The following is a 20042-nucleotide window of genomic DNA, read 5'->3' on the forward strand; positions in this document are numbered from 1 at the left end:
TATACAGGCAAATAGTTTCAAAAGCTGGAAGAGACCCTTAATGTCATTTTTCTCCACCTTCAGGTTGTCCCCCACTCCTGCAGTTTTTTGAGTTCCCAAACTTCAAAATTGGCTGTGTATCCTCAGTCATTCCTGCTGCATGTTGACCTCTACTATTTTGGCTCTATAAATAATGAGAAATGCGACCAGCACAGTGGCTCACGCCTGTCATCCCACTGCTTTAGGAGACTGAGTCCGCAGCATCGCTTGAGCCCAGGAGTTCAGGTTACAACGAGCTATGATCTTGCCACTGCACTCCAGCCTGGGCGATAGAGTAATATTGTGACCCTAAAAACCAAAAAAGAGGAAAGAAGAAAAAGTTATATAAAAATCACATATTAGATTTGTTCTTTTTTTTTTTTTTTTTTTTTTCTTTTTGAGATAGAGTCTCGCTCTGTCGCCGTCCAGTGGCACGATCTCGGCTCACTCCAACCTCCGGGTTCAAGCGATTCTCGTGCGTCAGCCACCCGGGTAGCTGGGATTACAGGCGCGCGCCATCACTCTCGGCTAATTTATTTCGTATTTTTAGTAGAGACGGGGTTTCGCCAAGGCAGCCAGGCTGGTCTCGAACTTCTGACTTCAGGTGATCCGCCCGCCTCGGCCTCCCAAAATTCTGAGATTACCGGTGTGAGCCACCGTGCCCGGCCTTGATTTGAATATAAAGGTTCCAACACCCCCAAACACAAGGTGCCCCTATTTACAACCGGATCTTCAATAAACGTCTGGTGATTCAATTTCCGCCAATTAGAAAGAGCCCAACCAGAACACGCAGGCGCCTTAACGCTGAGGGCATAACGAAGGTAAAGAAGGCGTGGCTACTGCCCAAATCCAAGATGGCCACCAGGAGGCCGTCCGTTCTCGGAAGGGCAGCCCATCCTCGCTCCTGGGAGGCTCAAAGGCTCAAACGCCATTGGCGGAATCGTCGACAGCTCATCCTCCGCCCCTCGCAGGGGGCGGTAATGACAGAGTCCAAGTTTCCGGTTCCGGCAGTACCGGGAGCCGAGTCGAGATGGAGGAAGATGCGACCGGCGGACGGCATTCCCTGGGAACGACGGATAGACTGGGGGCTGCGGCCTAGAGGTCCGGTCTTGGAGTTCGCCTCAGACGCGGCGGAGCCGCCGGAGTCTGAGAAGGTAATAAGCCACCGGCTCGGGGTCCCTGACAACTAAGGTCTCTGAGGATCTGCACTTGTCAAGGAGGCAAAGGATGCCTGGGGTGCCAGGCTGTGGTACCATGCAGTTTTGGGAATGAAGGACAACTGCTGTGAGGCGTCTCTTCCTGGCAGAGGAGCGTGAGATTCGCTGACAGCGAAGAATCACGGCAGGGGGCACGTTCGAAGAGCCAGAGTTGGGTGTGCGGGGGCCAGGACAGAGGCTGTATAAAGGGGGTGACCCACGGAGTATCTTGAGAGGATTGTCATGTGTTGTCTGTGATGAGGGATCACGTGGGTACCTATGGAAGACCGAAGGAAAGCTGGGTGGGAATCTCACCATGTCCGAGGTAGGGAGGAGATGATCTCAAAGGAGGGTTCGAAGGCATCCCCAGGCATTCCCCTAGGGAAATGTATATTCAGTAGGACAGGTGGGCAAGCATCTACATATATTCATGTTCATGTGGTAGATAGCTCCCAGGATGCAGATGCAATAGGGAGAACAGAAGGAATAGAGGGTATTGGTCTCTATTCTCTGTTTCCAGCTGAGAAGTGGGGACCCATGGATGTCTTGTCAGGAGTTGTAGAAGATGATTTGATTTGAAAAGATCCGAATCGATCAATTGTCATCATTGTGCTCAGTTCTACTGACAAGTCTGGATGGAGTCACTCCTAACCTACTCATAAGGGTCCCAGAGTCCTGGAGTAGTTGCTACAATTCCTTTTTTTTTTTTTTGGAGACAGAGTCTCGCTGTGTTGCCCAGGCTGGAGTGCAGTAGCGTGATCTTGGCTCACTGTAAGCTCCGCCTTCTGGGTTCACGCCATTCTCCTGCCTCAGCCTCCCCAGTAGCTGGGATTACAGGCGCCCACCACCACGCCCAGCTAATTTTTTTTTTGTATTTTCGGTAGAGACGGGGTTTCACCGTGTTAGCCAGGATGGTCTCGATCTCCTGACCTTGTGATGCGCCCCCCTTGGCCTCCCAAAGTGCTGGGATTACAGGCGTGAGCCACCACGCCTGGCCATTACAATTCTTATAATGCTGACAATCCTTAATACTTAAAGCAATGCTTCCCAAACTTATATATTATAAAAGTTTGGTTCTTATGCAGCAGGTCTAGGGTGCACCCTGAAATTCTGTATTTCTAACAGGCTCCCAGGTGATGTCCATGATGCAAGTCCGTGGACCACCTTGGGTGGCAAGGACTTAGAGCATCATTGTCCAGTAGAACTTTCTGTAATGATAATGCTTTACTGTTAACAAAATGCCTTCACAATTATTAACTCATATGAGTTGCACTACAACTCTTATACAGCATTGATAGGCTTTATTAGCCTGATTCAACAGACAAGGAAACTGAATTTCAGTGAAGTGACTTGTTTCCAGTCTTACACTACTGAGTAATGGAAGTGAAATTCACCATGGATCTCCCAATTGCTGGTGTTCTTTCCGTTGTATGACCTTGCCTTCCAGGTGACACTGCCTTCTCTCGAGCCAGAATCTTATCCCATAACCTAGTGAATAGTCAGTCCCATGTGAATTTTCTGGTACAAGGAGAGTAGAGGTAGAGAGGAGGAGGCATATGCCAATTTGTCCCTTTCCATTGGTGGGGTCAGTAGTGGGAGCTCTGCCTCTAACACTTCACTTGATGACTTCAGGACAAAGTGCTCACTAATTCTGGGTCATCTGTTAGGTCCCCAGAGGAAGCACTTCAGCATTTGTGCCTGAGCAGTGTTAAAAAGTGGAAGAAAATCCGGAATTGGAGCCATGCACATGAGGGTCTGAGAAAGAGCCCTAAAGAAGTTGGGCTAAGTTGGGAGAGGGAAGGCTGGAGGAACTTTGTATATGGGTATCTGCAAAGAGGATTTTTCAGAGGGCAAAACAAGAAGAATGGGATTGATATTTCTGCAAGAAGTTTGGAAGTTATGTAACAAAGAGCAGGTTGAGATCCTACCTTTTAGGAGCAGCCTGCCCCCTGTGAAGGGGTAAAGGGAGTGGGTGTAGTGCCCTCTCCCCTTCTGTTGTAGTGGCTTATCCCTCTAAGGCATGACCCTTGGATAGGAGTTACCTGTCTCAGAAAGTCCCCACTTCCTTGTGGGAGTTTAAAATAGATTGGTGTATGTGAGAGATGTAGACAAGGTGGGAAATTGGATCCTGTCTTAGGATTTCTCATCAGGAGATGCTGGTACTTGGTGTTTCAGCTTGATAAATTGAGAAGGTGCCATGAAACCAGGTCCTGGAACAGAATCCCTGGTTGCTCTGTCGTTTAGCTGCTCTGACCCTCTGCCCTGTAGAGCACGCATTTTGCATGTGCCTGGCAGGAGGCCCTCCTGCTTGAACCCAGCTGTATTTGTCTGTGTTGACAAAGTGACTGCTCAGCCACTAAGCTTGGTCACTCTCACAGACACACTAGGAAAGCAGAGGCAGTTCTTGGTTTCTCTGGAACAGAGCTGCAAGAACTCTCTGGGCATCTGCATGGCCAGGAGCTTATGCTTAACTGTTGAGTGACCTGCAGCCATAAGGGTATTAATTCTGCCTTCCAGAGGTGGGAATGACTTGGCCTTAAACAGTGATTTGTGTTAGAATTCTTCAAATCCCTTAAGGTAGAAGGCATGGTGGAGTAGAGAAGAAATCTTGGCTCATATCTGCCTCTTCCATGGATCAGCTATGTGACCTTGGGCCTGTTACTTTTAACGTAACTGACCCTCTATTTCCTCATTTATCAGAAGTGTCTAACTGTACACAAGTGAAATTCTAAGGATTACATGAGGTAGTAGACAGTCAGTCAATCCTGTTGTTTCTCTGTGTCTTCTCACCTCTCACTGGTATTGGAAGTATGATCTTGCGACCCTGGATGGCAGCCACTCTGGGGCAGGAGAGACAGTGACCACCTTTTGAAGGGCTCAAAGGAAAATATTATCCCACGGGACTTAGTGGGTCCTCCAGGCTGAGGCCGGGGAGGAGGGCCACCATTGCCTACAGCAAGTGGCATATCATTGTTCTAGGGGTTCTCTTGACGGCAGAACTTTGCCTGCAGCTCGTTTTCCACAGTCTAGATTTTCCAGTCTTGCCAATCCTGTTGACTTCTGTCTTCTCATTTCCAAGCCTTTGTTCTCTCCCTTTCACTGTCTACATGGATTATCCTTAATTCAAACTGCTTTGTCCTGTAGGAAGCCTGTGCGAGTTATGTGCACATCCCTCAATCCTTACCTTGAAGCTGAGGTTTTCCCTCAGCTCTCAAGTACTCAGTTTGTACTGCAAGTAGTCCCTATGTTAACGAAAGTTATACAGTCCAGCTCAGGGAATCCTGAAAAGCTGCCCTTGCTTCCATGGTAACCAAAAGGCAGTTCTCATGGAATAGAAGCTGCCTGAAGCCTCAGTTAGGACCTTTGGTTGGGGAAGGTGGTTGAGGATGGACTGTGATTAGATGCTTGGCATGAGGTTTGCTACTGGAACTGCTAGTGTAGAATGTTTCAGCCCCCTAGAGTTGTCCCTGTGTTGTGGCTACCTCCTTTCTCTGGGATTTCTCTTAAAGTCTGGGGAGCCCCTGCTTCTCACTTCCTGGAATTTATCTTCCCACTCTCCCTTTCTGGCTGAAAATTTCTAGTATCTTACAGAACAGTGGTGGGCTACACTGGAGCACATCGTATTACCACTAAATACGTCTAATAAATGATATCCTCTGATTTGACATTTCCTAAATGTGAAGCTCCTGATTTTATACAGTTTTGAGATTAGTAAGCTTGTTAGTTTTGTTTGAAATTCTAGGCATTGGATACACTTAACATAAGGGCTACATGTGCATTAACATGCTCTGGTTTCCTTCCATCTGTATCTTTTTTTTTTTTTTTTTTTTTTAAGATGGAGTCTCACTCTTGTCTCCTAGGCTGGATTGCAGTGGTGTGATCACAGCTCACTGCAGCCTCAACCTCCCGGGCTCAGGTGAGCCTCCCACCTCAGCCACCCAAGTAGCTGGGACCACAGGTGCATGCCAACATGCCTGGCTAACTTATTATTATTATTATTATTTTGAGATGGAGTCTTGCTCTGTCGCCCAGGCTGGAGTGCAGTGGCACGATCTCCGCTCACTGCAAGCTCCGCCTCCCGGGTGCCCACCATTCTCCTGCCTCAGCCTCCTGAGTAGCTGGGACTACAGGCGCCCGCCACCATGCCCGGCTAATTTTTTGTATTTTTGGTAGAGACGGGGTTTCACCATGCTGGCTAACATATTTTTATATATTGTAGAGACGGAGTCTCCCTATGTTGCCTAGGCTGGCCTTGAACTCCTGGGCTCAAGTGATCCCCCCACCTTCACCTCCCAAAGTGTTGGGATTATAGGTGTGAGCCACCATGTCCAGCCTTTTCCTCTGTATCTTGTGTCCATTCCCCAGAGCAATACTGTGTCTTCTTGAACAGACGGTTTCTTGAAGTCAGAGTCTATCTCCTCTGTCACTTCTCTCCCTTCGTTATCTAAGACTGAGGTTGTGGTTTATACGCTTAGAGTTGAAAGCATGCAGTCCAACATATTCTGTACTCTGTAGTTCTCCAGACTCTCCAGGGAAACTACTTAGCTCTCAGGTGGTTCTTTTCTGTTTTTCTCAGAGTTAGTTATCTAATAACTGAAGAGGACTCTGCCCTTTGGCCTGTTCCTGACTTTCTAAATCCTTTTGCTGGAGGAAAGGGAGGTGGTGGGGGGTGCCCTGTGGTGTGAAAGCCCCACTTGCCCACACTTTCTTCCAGTGCAGACGGGAGAAAATATCATGTAAATGTAGTGACTGTGGGTCAGAGGAGCTCTGAGAGGCCAACATGGGAAACCGGAAGCAAAATGAGTCAGTTGGCGATCAGAGGCACCCTGCTGCGGGTGCAAGGCCAAAGGTGATGCCTCCTCAGTAGGCCCCAGAGCATCAAAACTGGAACAGTCCCTTTCAGCCTTCAGGAGCCTCCCGAATTCACTTAGTGACGTCCCATTCACCTGCTTAAAGGCCCTGCATCCTGTCAGGTAGTTGGTTTGTCCACAGCATCCTGAGCTCTGCCTGGGTGAGCCAGACAAAAAGAATGGTCCCTGGTCAGGGTAGTGACACCAGGGCCCAGAGAGGCAGAGAGTCGGGATAGAAGATCCTGTAAGCTGGGGTAGGGAGCTGAGAAGGCCATGGAGCCAGGGGAATCACTGAAGTGAGGGATAATTTCTGGAGGAGGGAAACTGAGTAAGGAAGGCCTGGCCAAAAACAGAGAAGGGGACAGTATCCTGATCTATGAAGGAAGACTCAAGTGCGGATTGACAGAGCCAGGTTGGGTGGAGTCCAAGCTTTGGGCAAGTGAGTGTCCTGGAGATGAGGTCTGAGAATGGGACTTCAGAGCCCAGCCAGAAGGGGAAAGCACAAAGCTCTGACCTCCTTCTTCACATCCCTCCATGCTGCTCAAATCCCAGGTCTTCAGGCACCATGGAGGACAAACGCAACATCCAGATCATCGAGTGGGAACACCTGGACAAGAAGAAGTTCTACGTGTTTGGTGTGGCAATGACAATGATGATCCGTGTCAGTGTCTACCCATTCACCCTCATCCGCACCCGGTTGCAAGTTCAGAAGGGGAAGAGCCTCTACCATGGGACCTTCGATGCCTTCATCAAGATCCTGCGAGCAGATGGTATCACTGGCCTCTACCGAGGGTTCCTGGTCAATACCTTCACCCTCATCTCTGGCCAGTGTTATGTCACCACTTATGAGCTCACCCGGAAGTTTGTAGCTGACTACAGCCAGAGTAACACAGTCAAATCACTGGTGGCTGGTGGCTCAGCCTCCCTTGTGGCCCAGAGCATCACAGTGCCCATTGATGTAGTCTCCCAACACCTCATGATGCAGCGCAAGGGTGAGAAAATGGGCCGCTTTCAGGTGCGGGGGATCCCAGAGGGACAAGGGGTAGTTGCCTTTGGCCAAACCAAGGACATCATCAGGCAGATCCTGCGGGCTGATGGGCTTCGCGGCTTCTATCGAGGCTATGTGGCTTCACTGCTTACCTATATCCCAAACAGTGCTGTCTGGTGGCCCTTCTATCACTTCTACGCAGGTAAGCAGGGGCCAGGACAGTGGGGGAGGAAAGTGGGATTTCTAATGGGGCTGAGATACTGTTGCTTTGTGCATGTTAGAGTGGAGGTGAGATTTAATGGGGGAATGGATCATTCATTCAGCAAATGTTTGAATCCAAGAGGATTTAAAGATGCATAAAACATAGTTTTTACTTTCAAGGAGCTTTTAATGTAGTGAGGGAAGCAGACAGGTAAAAAGACTGGAACAGTGTGTAGCATATGCTCTGTGTGCTTTGGAGTCACTGGAAGGTGGGGGAGGACAAAAGCCATGGGATGTTTAGGATTTGAAGATAAATCTGACGGGTAATAGTGAGCTTTTGAGTTGGATGTTTTCCTCAGCTTTTTTTTTTTTTTTTTTTTGAGACGGAGTCTCACTCTGTCACCTAGGCTGGAGCGCAGTGGTGAGATCTTGGCTCACTGCAACCTCCACCTCCCAGGTTCAAGTGATTCTTGTACCTCCCTACTACTCCTGAGTAGCTGGGACTATAGGCGTGTGCCACCATGGCTGGCTAACTTTTGTATTTTTAGTAGAGATGAGGTTTCACCATGTTGGTCAGGCTGTTCTGTAGCTCCTGACCTTGTGATCTGCCCGCCTCGGCCTCCCAAAGTGCTGGGATTACAGGAGTGAGCCACCAGCCCCTCAGCATTTTAAATTCAAGGTGTGATATAACTTTGAACCTCTCCACTCCTATAATGTATCTTTGTTCATAAGACATTTTACTTTTTAAGTATTTCCTGTTTCCTAGAAATGGGGTTACTGAGTCAAAGATAACATTTTTGAGGGCTTCCATAAACATATTGCCAGATTGCCTTCTCAAAGGGCATGGTGCATTGTTGAAGAGCAGGACTTGAGTGTGCCTGCTACCCTGGGACATCTATCCACAGCTTTGAGTAACCACAAAACTCCCGTTAGGGCAGCCTATGTTTGCAGCCTCCCTAATCCCTGCTGTTGGCTCACAACCCTTGGTAGTGGGCATTCTGTCCCACCCCATTGGAAACTTTTCTGACCAAAATTTTGATGCCTTCTTAACCTGTAATGATTTTGTTTCTGTGGCTCTGTACTTTCCTGGTGCTCTTTTGTTTTTCTGATTATTGCTTCTTTCTTCTTCCTTCTTCCTCTTCCTCTTCTTCCTTCCTCCTCCTCTTCCTCCTCCTCTTCTTTCTTCTTTTCTCCTTCCTTCTTCTTTTTTTCTTCTTCCTTTTCTTCTTTCTTCTTCTTTTGTTGCTAGCTCTATTACTTCTATTTAGCACAATGCTTCCTCTGGGGTATTTGTTAAAAGTCAGGTTCCTGGACTCTACCCTGACCCTTTAATGTTAAAAAAGCTTCCCAGAAAAAACAACAACAACAACAACGCTTCCCAGGAAATGTGAGCATCTTCTCTGGAGTCTCTCTTTAGCCCTCTCTCCTCACTTGACTGCATTTACAATTAGAGCTGCATTTTTCTGATGTGCCCATCATCTCTACTTCCATTCTCAGACTAGCCTGTCAAGAGCTCTGGACAGGCATTCTGACTGTAGGACTTCTCTATCTAGATGCATCTACTTATGTCTAAAACTTTCTTCAAGTGACTAGTCTTCATCCCAAGCTGGCTGTCTTTTCTGACTTACTTTCATTGGTCAGTGGCCTTGTTATTCTTCAGATTACTGAGACTGAAGTCTTGGGGATTGTGCTTGACCACTCCTTCTTTCTTGTTCCCACGTCTAGTCCTGGTAACTCTAGAATTTCTCTCCCAACTTTCTCTTCATTCCTACCGCCTTCTCTGGAAACCATGCCTCTGTTACCTTCCTCCCGGACTGCTGCATCAGCGTTCTAGCTGTTCCCTCCTGAGTTCTCTTCCTTCCTGTCCACATACACCTCTAATGGACTGACCTTTTCGACTGGAGTTGTCATGTTCAGTGGCTTCCACTGCTTACTGAATAAAATCCAAACTCTTCAGCCTGACTTCAGCCTCCCTTAACAGTGAAATCTCTTGCTTCTCCCCTAGGTATAGGCAGTCTGTGCTGTAGCCTGGGCAGGTAGTGCACAATTCCTCAACCACACATCACCTCTCCTACCACCATGTTTTGTTCCTGCCACCCCTCTACCTAGATGCCTCCCAGGTTTGCTTACCCCTGGTGCAATCATGACTTACCTTAAGTGCTCCTTATTGCCTCCTCTTCCTTCGTCTTCATGTAACCCTTAACCCAGAAGTGATCTTTCCCCTTTTTAATCCCCATGACATTGAATCTTTCTTAAGGCAGTTATACATTTGCCTTGATGTTATTTGTATGTGCCTTATCTCTTCTACTGAAGGGAGAAGAAACTAACATTTATTGAATGCCCATGTGTGCCAGGGCTCTGTTTGATTGAGGGCTTGCATATCTCATAATTCCAATCTCGCAATAACCCTGTGACGTAAGTGTTCTATAAGAACAGGGACCATGTCTGTTTTTGTTCACTATTGTACCTCCCAACACCTAGCTCAGGGTCTGGTGAACCTTAATTGCTCAGTAAATATTTTTTGAATTAATAGACTGGTTCTTGCCACTCCCTTTTGCTTAAAATCTGCCAATGCTGCCTTACCGGCATCTAGAATAAAATCAATTTTCCTTTCCATGGTCTATACATCTCTATCGATCTGACTCCTATCTGCTTTTCCAGCCCCACCTTGTGCCACTCTCCTCTTCCTCACTGCTCTTCCCTCAGTTTCTGGTATACATCAAGCTCCGTTCTTGCCTCAAGGCCTTTGCAGATAATGTTCTCTGCCTGGACATCCTTTCCCCTGTTCTTTATGTGGTTGGCTCCTTCTCATGCTTCAGGCTTCAGCTTACACATCACCTTTGCGAAAAGGACTTTATTTTATTGGAAAGCGGGCTCTTTCTGTTTTATATTTCAGCACCTTCTTTCCTTCTTAGTACTTGTCATAATTTGCAGTTATTTTACCCCCAACTCCCAGCTTCTTAGTTAGAATATAAATTCCATGAAGGCATCTCCCTGTCCATGTCTCTGTTCTATGTCTGGTACTTATCATGGTGCCTGGCATCTATTATTAAGTAAATACTCATTTATATCATTAAATACTTGCCCAAAGTCAAGCCAGTCTTAGCCAAGAGGGATTTAAACCAAGTCAGCCTTAGTTCATCTTTTGCCTAGTAGATAAGAGATTCTTAAATGTTTCTTAAATGACTAATGGAGAAAAATGAAAGATGTGGAGTCCCTCCTTCCCTCTTTCCTTCCCTCCCTTCCCTCTTTCCTCCCTCCCTCCCTCCCTCCCTCCCTCCCTTCCTTCCTTCCTTCCCTCCCTTTTCCCACTCTGTCGCCCAGGCTGGAGTGCAGTGGCACGATCTTGCCTCACTGCAAGCTCCGCCTCCTGGGTTCACGCCATTCTCCTGCCTCAGCCTCCAGAGTCGCTGGGACTACAGGCGCCCGCCACCACGCCCAGCTAAGTTTTTTGTATTTTTAGTAGAGACGGGGTTTCACCGTGTTAGCCAAGATGGTCTTGATCTCCTGAGCTTGTCACCCACCCGCCTCAGCCTCCCAAAGTGCTGAGATTACAGGCGTGAGCCACCGCACCCGGCCCTTTCTTCTTCTTTTTTTTTTTTTTTGAGATGGAGTTTCGCTCTTGTTGCCCAAGCTGGAGTACAATGGTGTGATCTAGGCTCACTGCAACCTCCACCTCCCAGGTTCAAGCGATTCTCCTGCTTCAGCCTCTCAAGTAGCTGGGATTACAGGCATGAGCCGCCACGCCTGGCTAATTTTGTTTTTTTAGTAGAGATGGGGTTTCTTCATGTTGGCCAGACTGGTCTCAAACTCCTGATGTCAGGTGATCCGCCTGCCTTGGCCTCCCAGAGTGCTGGGATTACAGGTGTGAGCCACCATGCCCTGTCTGACATGGAGTTATTTCTACCACTTTCTTGCTTTTGTGTTTCATCTTCTCCCCAAGCCCCAGGAAAATGGCATATGTGCATGATTAAAATTGGAATCTGGATCCTGCTATAGCTTGCAGGCCTGAAGGCCATAATAGACAGGCCCAAGGAGGCAGGCAGTGCCAGTTCAGATGCTACAGTTGTTTTTTTTTGTTTGTTTCCAACAGAGTTTCACTGTTGTTGCCCAGGCTGGAGTGCAATGGCGTGATCTTGGCTCACTGCAACTTTTAACTCCCGGGTTCAAGCAATTCTTCTGCCTCAGCCTACCAAGTAGCTAGGATTACAGGCGCCCACCGCCCCACCCGGTGAATTTTTTGTATTTTTAGTAGAGACAGGGTTTCACTATGTTGGCCAGGCTAGTCTTGAACTCCTGACCTCAGGTGATTCACCCACCTCAGCCTTCAAAAGGCGTAAGCCACCATGCCTGGCCCAGATGCTACAGTTTAACAATTGCAAAATGCCTTATTCTTGGGAGAAACAGGACACCAGTGAGGCTGAGCCACTAGTTCACTTTGTTTCTGTTTGTATGCTGATTCTGGGGAAGACAGTAATTAGAACTAGGGGAGAGGTGGTTCTGGTGAGGTTTAGGGAATTCTGCCATGCCACCTGAGACTTGGAAGCTCTCATTTCTGCCCTGCCAGCCTCCACCTCCCTACAAACTAAAACTAGGAGCATGAGGGAAAAAAATTTTTTTTTTTTTTTGAGACAGGGTTTCACTCATGTTGCCCAGGCTGGAATGCAATGGTGTGATCTTGGCTCTCTGCAACCTCCATCTCCCAGGTTCAAGCAATTCTCCTGCCTCAGCCTCCCAAGTAGCTGGGATTATAGGCATGCGCCATCACACCTGGCTAATTTTGTATTTTTAGTAGAGATGGGGTTTCTCCATGTTGGTCAGACTGGTCTCAAACTCCCGACCTCAGGTGATCCGCCCGCCTCTGCCTCCCAAAGTGCTGGAATTACAGGCGTGAGCCACCGTGTCCGGCTGAGGAAAAAATTCTTAAAGGTATGACAACTGAACTATAGAAGAGAAAACCCTAAGTGACTTACCTCTTGGATCTCATATGCTGTTCCTTCCCTTACTCATACTGCTCCAGAGTACTGGACTTGGCTGCCCCTCGAACACTTGCTGTATGCTTGTCCTCAGGACCCTTGCATAGAATGTTATCCCTTCTTTGAAAGCTCTGTCCACAGATCCATGTGGCTTGCACTGTCTCCTTCAGGTCTTTGCTCAGACTTCACCTTCTTGGAATGGGCTTTCATCCTTTATCCCTGAGAGGTCTGAGAAAAAAAATAAAAGATAAAATGGCAACCCCTTCCCCTCTACCCTTGGCCTCCCTATCTCCCTTTCCTGCTTTATTTTTATGTATAGCACATACCTGCTGACATAGCTGTGTATTTTGCTTTTTTATTTGTTTATTATCTCTTCACACTAGAATATAAATTTCCTAAGCACAGGAATTTGAGGCTTTTTTATTTACTGTTAAATCCTCAGGACCCAAGATGACCAGCTCATGGTAGTCGCTCAATAAATCTTTGTTGAATAAATGAATGAACATGTTGTCTTTCACCTCCAGAGAGAGTAAAAAGAAAATTCAATTGCAGGTAGACTTCTCAGTGGTACTGGGATGGGTTAACCTGGGTACCATTCTATCTTCATTAGCGTTTTGAAAGATGAATTTTCTTTCTTGATATAAGCTGGAGAAAAGTGCTCTTTGTAGGATGTGACTTTCTATTTTAATATTGTTTTTATTTTTAAAAACATGCACATGTTTCAAACTTCAAAAGTTAAGAAAGGGTATGTAGTATGCAACAAAAAGACTGACCCACCTGGTTCCCAGTGTCACTGGTTTTTATTTAATTTTTAATCTCTCTCTTTTTTTTTTTTTGAGACGGAGTCTTGCTCTGTTGCCCGGGCTGGAGTGCAGTGGCCGGATCTCAGCTCACTGCAAACTCCGCCTCCCGGGTCCACGCCATTCTCCTGCCTCAGCCTCCGGAGTAGCTGGGACTACAGGCGCCCACCACCTCGCCCGGCTAGTTTTTTTGTATTTTTAGTAGAGACGGGGTTTCACCGTGTTAGCCAGAATAGTCTTGATCTCCTGACCTCGTGATCCGCTCGTCTCGGCCTCCCAAAGTGCTGGGATTACAGGCTTGAGCCACCGCGCCCGGCCCTCTTTTTTTTTTTTTTTTTTTGAGATGGAGTCTTGCTCTCTCACCGAGGCTGGAGTGCAGTGGTGCAATCTCAGCTCACTGCAACCTCTGCCTTGTGGGTTCAAGTGATTCTCCTGCCTCAGCCTCCCGAATAGATAGGATTACAGGTGTGCACCACCACGTCTGGTTAATTTTTGTATTTTTGGTAGAGACGGGGTTCCACCATGTTGGCCAGGCTGGTCTCAAACTCCTGACCTCAGGTGATCTGCCCACCTCTGCCTCCCAAAGTGCTGGGATTACAGGCGTGAGCCACCACATCCAGCTTTAATTTTTCTTTGAGACAGGGCCTTACTCTGACGCCCAGGCTGGAGTGCAGTGGCATGATCATGGCTCACTGCAGCCTCTACTTCCAGGACTCAGGCGATCCTCTCACCTCAGCCTCCCAAGTTGCTGGGACTACAGGCCTGCGCCACCATGCCCAGCTAATTTTTGTATTTTTGGTAGAGGAGGAGTTTCACCATGTTGTCCATTCTGGTCGCAAACTCCTGGGCTCAAGTGATCTACCCTTCTTGGCCTCCCAAAGTGCTAGGATTACAGGCTTGAGCCACCACTGCCTGGCCATGTCACTGGTTTTTAATGTATCCTACCAGAGTTACTCAATGTATTCCCTCTCTAAGGAATCTTGTCCTGTTTAAATGGATGATGTTGGCCGGGTGCAGTGACTCGCACCTGTAATTTGGGAGCTGAGGTGGGAGGATTGCTTGAGTCCAGGAGTTTAAGACCAGCCTGCGCAACATAGTGAGACCCCGTCTCTACAAAACTTTTTTTTTTTTTTTTTTTTTGAGACAGAGTCTCGCTCTGTCGCCTAGGTTGGAGTGCAGTGGCCTGATCTCTGCTCACTGCAATCTCCCCGCCTCCTGGGTTCACGCCATTCTCTTGCCTCAGCCTCCTGAGTAGCTGGGACCACAGGCGCCCACCACCATGCCTGGCTAATTTTTTTTTTTTTTTTTTTTTTGAGATGGAGTCTTGCTCTGACACCCAGGCTGGAGTGCAGTGGCGCGATCTCGGCTCACTGCAAGCTCCGCCTCCCGGGTTCACGCCATTCTCCTGCCTCAGCCTCCCGAGTAGCTGGGACTACAGGCGCCCACCACCACACCTGGCTAATTTTTTGTATTTTTAGTAGAGACGGGGTTTGACCGTGTTAGCTAGGATGGTCTTGATCTCTTGACCTTGTGATCCGCCCGCCTGGGCCTCCCACAGTGCTAGGATTATAGGTGTGAACCACCGCGCCCAGCACTACAAAACATTTTTTAAAAAATTAGCTGGGCATGGTGGCATAAGCCTGTAGACCCAACTACTGGGGAGGCTGAGATGGGAAGATTGCTTGAGCCTGGGAGAGTGAGGCTACAGTGAGCCATGATCATGCCGCTGCACTCCAACCTGTGTGACACAGCAAGACCCTGTCTCGAAAAAAAAAATCAATCAAAATAAATGGGTGATATTTCCAAGATGACTCCTGGAAAGGGCCTGAGACTTAATAATTTTTTGAAGGAAGCAGAGAAAATAAAAGATAGGAGTTAGGTGTCTAAGGTGGCGAAGAGCGGAGGGCTGGTCTGGGTTGGGAAAGCCACCTGGTAGAAGCAGCAAGCACAGTGAGGCCAGACCGGTGGTGCCTTGTGTCTTGAGCCATTGTCTTTCCCTGGATTCCAGAGCAGCTCTCCTACCTGTGTCCTAAGGAGTGCCCTCACATTGTCTTCCAAGCCGTCTCAGGGCCCCTGGCTGCAGCCACTGCCTCCATCCTCACCAATCCCATGGATGTCATACGAACCCGCGTGCAGGTAAGACTGGCCACTTCCCTCACCCTCCTCATGGAGAAACCATTAGAAGCATGACCTTCAAGCCCTCCAGTGTTGGCCACTTCCCTCACCCTCCTCGTGGAGAAACCATTAGAAGCATGACCTTCAAGCCCTCCAGTGTTGCCCTGACCTCTTTGTTTCCTGGCCCTCTAGTCCAGTCCGTCTTCTTCTGAACATCTAAGCCCCTTCTGTGTGCTTAGCATCTACAGAAGCCAGCCCACAACCAGGTGCAGTGGCTCACTCCTGTAATCCCAGCATTTTGGGAGGCCAAGGTGGGCAGATCACCTGAGCCCAGGAGTTCGAGACCAGCCTGGCCAACATGGTGAAACCCTGTCTCTGCTAAAAATAAAACATTAGCTGGGTGTGTTGGCATGTGCCTGTAGTCCCAGCTACTCGGGAGGCTGAGGCAGGAGAATCACTCGAACCCAGAGGTGGAGGTTGCATTGAGCCGAGATCACGCCAGTGCACTCCAGCCTGGGTGACAGAGTGAGACTCTGTCTCAAAAAAAAAAAAAAAAAGCCCACCCAGCACTTAAAAGTACCTGGAATGCTTCTCACTCTGTCTGCTACCTTGCATACCTCTCGTCCATCACATGCCCATACCTCCAGGAAATCTTACTGGTTTCTTCCAGCCTTTACTGGAGTCCTATTCTGTCAACAACTCTTTCCTTTACCTTGCAGGTTTGTGGTTATAAGAAATATTGATTTCAGTTAATTCATCAGTCTGTCTGGTTTTTCCAGTAGGCCGTAAGTTCTCTATGGATTATGAGAGTGACTTTTCTTAAATAGATTTCACAGATTTTATGGTGTGGATGCAGCAAAACCCTGACAAAGCCCTTAGTAATGCCTGTCTTCAGTCAGCTTAAAGACAGTTACACAGCACTTAGACCAAGGAAATAGAATCTGAATGATGATATGTAATATGCAAATAGTAGGTGTTGCCATATAAAGTTTTATGTCTGATTTGAGGTGGAGAATCAAAGTTGTACAAGAGAATGAAGTCACTGGGTTATGGTGAGGGGAGGAGGGAAGGAAAATAACCTTAACAGGTTAGGGATAAAAATCAGCTTCCCTAGTACCAGGATGTTGGGAAGGAGATAAGTAATAAATATAGGTATTTTTGTTTCTAGGAAAGAATGCCCCCTCATTTGAAAATGAATACACCAGCATCTGGTTGGTTTGCAAATAATAAAGCACACAGGGTCAGTCCTCATTCTTTCCTGAGCTTTATTCTGGGCGGTCTAGGAGGAGATCCAAGGGAAAGGACAGGTTTCTACTTTGAGGAGCTTCCAGGCTGGAAAGACCCAGAGGCATAGGTGAAAAAGTCCTTGACATGGCTGTGGAAAAAGTAGAAGGGTTAGGGAAGCAGAGATGGTCACAGGAGAGAGTATTGGAGAGGAAGAAGGGAGTGTGTAGGAGGGTGCTGAAGGAGGTGGGGCGGAAGCAGGAGATGTTCTTAGCCATGGCTGGGATACCTTGTGAAGGTCATATCATATAAGGGGCGGTATGAACAAGGAGTGCATCTGTCCTGTATTGGCCAAGGGGCTGAGGGGTGGTTTATAAAGGTATAGTTTAGGGATCAGGGAGGGTGTGGAACTGTTGAGAAAGAAGAAAGAAGTGATTTCTGCTTGGCCAGGCTTTCAGTGTGATAGGGAAGATGCCTATATTTGTTCATGGGGTGTGTGAGAGATGGCAGACATGGAGAGGAAGGTTCCAGCTCTAGAACTTCGAGGCACTGAAATGATCAGAATCAAAATCAGACTGGCAGAGCTGCAGAGGGTCTTAGAGAGGATTTAACCCAGCCTCCCTGAGACCAAAGAGCAACATCCAGTTCAAAGACTCATAGCTACATAGATTATCTCATAATATCTATGATAGTTAACATTTGTTGTACACTGAAATGATCTGCCACCACTGTTTTAGTATTTATGAATATTATTTTCTTTCTTGCTCATAACAACCTCATGGTGCAGGTACTATTATCACTCTTTTATATTTGAGGAAATTGGGGCACAAATTGTTAAATTACCCAATGTTATGTTGTTAGTAGGCTGGGGAGCAGAATTCAAACTCAGGCAGTCAGGCACCAGGGCTTATACTAAATCACTGTGCCGTACCATCCCTCACAAGCAGAATCCACACCTTCCGACGTCTGAGTCTAGTTCTCCCCACTTTAGCCTAAGGCCGAGGGAGATTGAGCAGACGGGCTCTGACTACAGACAATGGCCCTCCACTGTGTTGATTTTTCCAGGTTGAGGGTAAGAACTCCATCATCCTGACCTTCAGACAGCTGATGGCAGAAGAAGGGCCTTGGGGCCTCATGAAGGGCCTCTCGGCCAGAATCATCTCAGCCACACCTTCCACCATTGTCATTGTGGTGGGCTATGAGAGCCTCAAGAAACTTAGCCTCCGACCTGAGCTGGTGGACTCGAGACACTGGTAACCAGTGGTGGGGAGAGAAGCCTGCTGTTTTCCACACTACCGTGGGTCAGGGACAGAGTGGAGAGGATGGCACCCTCTCCAGATGCCCCCACCACACACCCAGCCCTGCCCTGGGCCAGGTGGCCTATCTGGGATAGGGATAGAGACTTTGAACTGCTCTTGCTGAAGAGGCTCCACACCTGGATCCCTTGCCCCCACTATTTAAAATTCTCTTCTTAGCTGGGCTCCCTCACTCAGTCCCTGTATTCCATACTGGCCTAAAGGCCCCACCCCCCACCCTGCTAGCCCTTCTTCTGGCTTCCCCCTCCGTCTGTGTCCCTGAGACCCTGAGAAGAGCTGTATGTACATAGAGCTTGCTTACTACCACTCGTTCTTCCTCTTGGGCTTTCAGCCCAGATTCCAAGCAGCTGCTATCAGCCCTCTCTTCCTTCATCTCTTAGCCTTGCTTATTTTTATTTTGGGACTGAGCTGCCCACTAGATGACTCTGCTTTTCCCTGCACTTGGGGCTAAGGTGCCAGGCACTTATTTGCACAGGGAGCAGGAGCAGTAAAAAATCTCTGGTTCTCCAGAGCACTCGTCCTCTCTTTGGAGGGGTTATTAGGTTGGGGAGAAATGTTGATACTTTTATTTTGTGTGTGTGTGTGTGTGTGTGTGTGTGTGTGTTAACATCTATGAACCAGGCTATTAGTCCTGCTAAAGCGCCAATCCTGCTGTCAGAGCTCACCCCCTTCCTAAGACAGGTAGAAAAATGTAATGTAATTTTTTCCTCAATTCTAGTTCCCTGTCCCTTCAGTCTCAGGAGCCCCAGGAGAGTCTAAGCTGGGGCATCCCCTGGCCCAGAGGACTCCCGTGGTGGGCACAGTTCTAAGTGGGTCAGGCTGTCTTGGGTGCACTGGACTTGGAGCACTACCTTGAGAAGTCAGGTTGAGAAAGTAGTTGATCTAGAAGGCAACAAGAGGGCATGTGTTCCCCAGCACATCTACCCAGGCCAGCAGAGCCAAACCTAGGAGAGGGCAGTGGGGAGATTCTCTGCCCCAGGCGGCCATAACATACACATAAATACCCCAATCACTCAGACTTATGGCAACAAGTATTGTCTCACTATGGCGATCTCTAAGATCCACATCACTGGATGCATAGTCATCCCAGTCATGTTAGCCTGTGGAGGGATACTGGAAGAACATAAAGAGCAGTTCAGAAAGTCACCCAATACAAGGACCACTGCATTTACCAGCCTGATACTGCCAAGATTATCTGATGCTCTCCTCAGGAGCTAGAAGAGGAGTGCTCCTTCTTCCCTGCCTCATCCTCCCTACTGCTACTCCCCCAAGCCTGTGTTGCAGGTAGAGAGGTGCAGCAAATAGAGAAGGCATGTCAAACCCTGCATTTCTACCTGAGATGTTTGACCTGGATGATCCTCCAAACTTTATTGGTCCCACCCCCTGGGAAAGGCCATGGTGCCAATTTGAAAGGTGCTAGCTACCTGAAGCCTTGATATTTCTTCATGGCTGCCGCACATTCTTCCACCCTGGCCAGAACAGGTTGTGAAAACCGCTTCTCTACCTTCACCACCACAGCGTCCATCTTGATCTCATTTAGGGTTTGCCCCTTTCACTTGTTTTTATTTTTGTTAATCCCTTCCTGCACTTTGTCAAGAGAGTCCTCCAGTTTCTATCCAGGAATGTTCACATCCAAAGGGTTGGACCCACCAGTCATTCTGAATCTTCCTGGCCCTCCTCACCGCTTTACCCTGAGAACCACAAATATAATGGAAGCAGTGGGGCCCCCTCCCCCACCCTCTCTTTAAGCTCATCCTAGCAAGACCTCTACAGACCCTAGAGACTTCAGTCCTTCCCCACCATGGCACAGTGGGGAAAGTGGCAATGGGGAAAGTGTTACGGACGGGAGGTAGGATCCTGCCACTCGCGTCTTAGTGTTTCTCCCCCAAGACTTTCCTTCTGTTTTGTTGTCTTGTGCAGTATTTTACAGCCCCTCTTGTGTTTTATTCTTTGTTTCTCGTACACACACGCAGTTTTAAGGGTGATGTGTGTATAATTAAAGGGACCCTTGGCCCATACTTTCCTAATTCTTTAGGGACTGCGATTGGGTTTGACTGAAATATATTTTGGTGGGGAATGGGACTGTGGACTTCCATTCTCCCTAAACTAGAGTTTTGGTCGGTAACCAAAGCTAGAAGAAACCTCTGGGAGACTGGCCAAGACGGGAAACCTGATTGGAGCATTGAGAATGAAAAGGCAGACTCTCTGAACGTTTGATGAAATGGACTCTTGTGAATATTAACAGTGAATATTCACTGTTGCACTGTACGAAGTCTCTGAAGTGTAATTAAAAGTTTTTATTGAGCTCCCGAGCTTTCGCTTGCGCATATTTTTCGGGTCGCGGACATCCCACCGCGC

General features: G+C 47.9%; 1 protein-coding gene across 2 annotated transcripts; it reads left to right on the top strand.

Annotated features, from left to right (window-relative positions):
* The first annotated feature begins 856 nt into the window (after positions 1-856).
* On the top strand, positions 857-19996 carry SLC25A44 (solute carrier family 25 member 44). 2 transcript variants are annotated; one of them, XM_023214040.1, is made up of 4 exons: positions 857-1172; positions 6617-7254; positions 15038-15165; positions 17434-19996. In XM_023214040.1, exons 2-4 carry the CDS (start codon positions 6630-6632, stop codon positions 17623-17625), a joined length of 945 nt encoding a protein of 314 aa, XP_023069808.1. In that variant the 5' UTR covers positions 857-1172; positions 6617-6629; the 3' UTR covers positions 17626-19996. The 2 variants fall into 2 exon arrangements, with proteins under 2 accessions (XP_023069808.1, XP_023069809.1); XM_023214041.1 differs by having other exon boundaries at positions 6617-7056.
* Positions 19997-20042: the final 46 nt, after the last annotated feature.

This window comes from Piliocolobus tephrosceles, chromosome 1, assembly GCF_002776525.5.
Source record: "Piliocolobus tephrosceles isolate RC106 chromosome 1, ASM277652v3, whole genome shotgun sequence".
In the NCBI taxonomy this organism is placed as follows: domain Eukaryota; kingdom Metazoa; phylum Chordata; class Mammalia; order Primates; family Cercopithecidae; genus Piliocolobus; species Piliocolobus tephrosceles.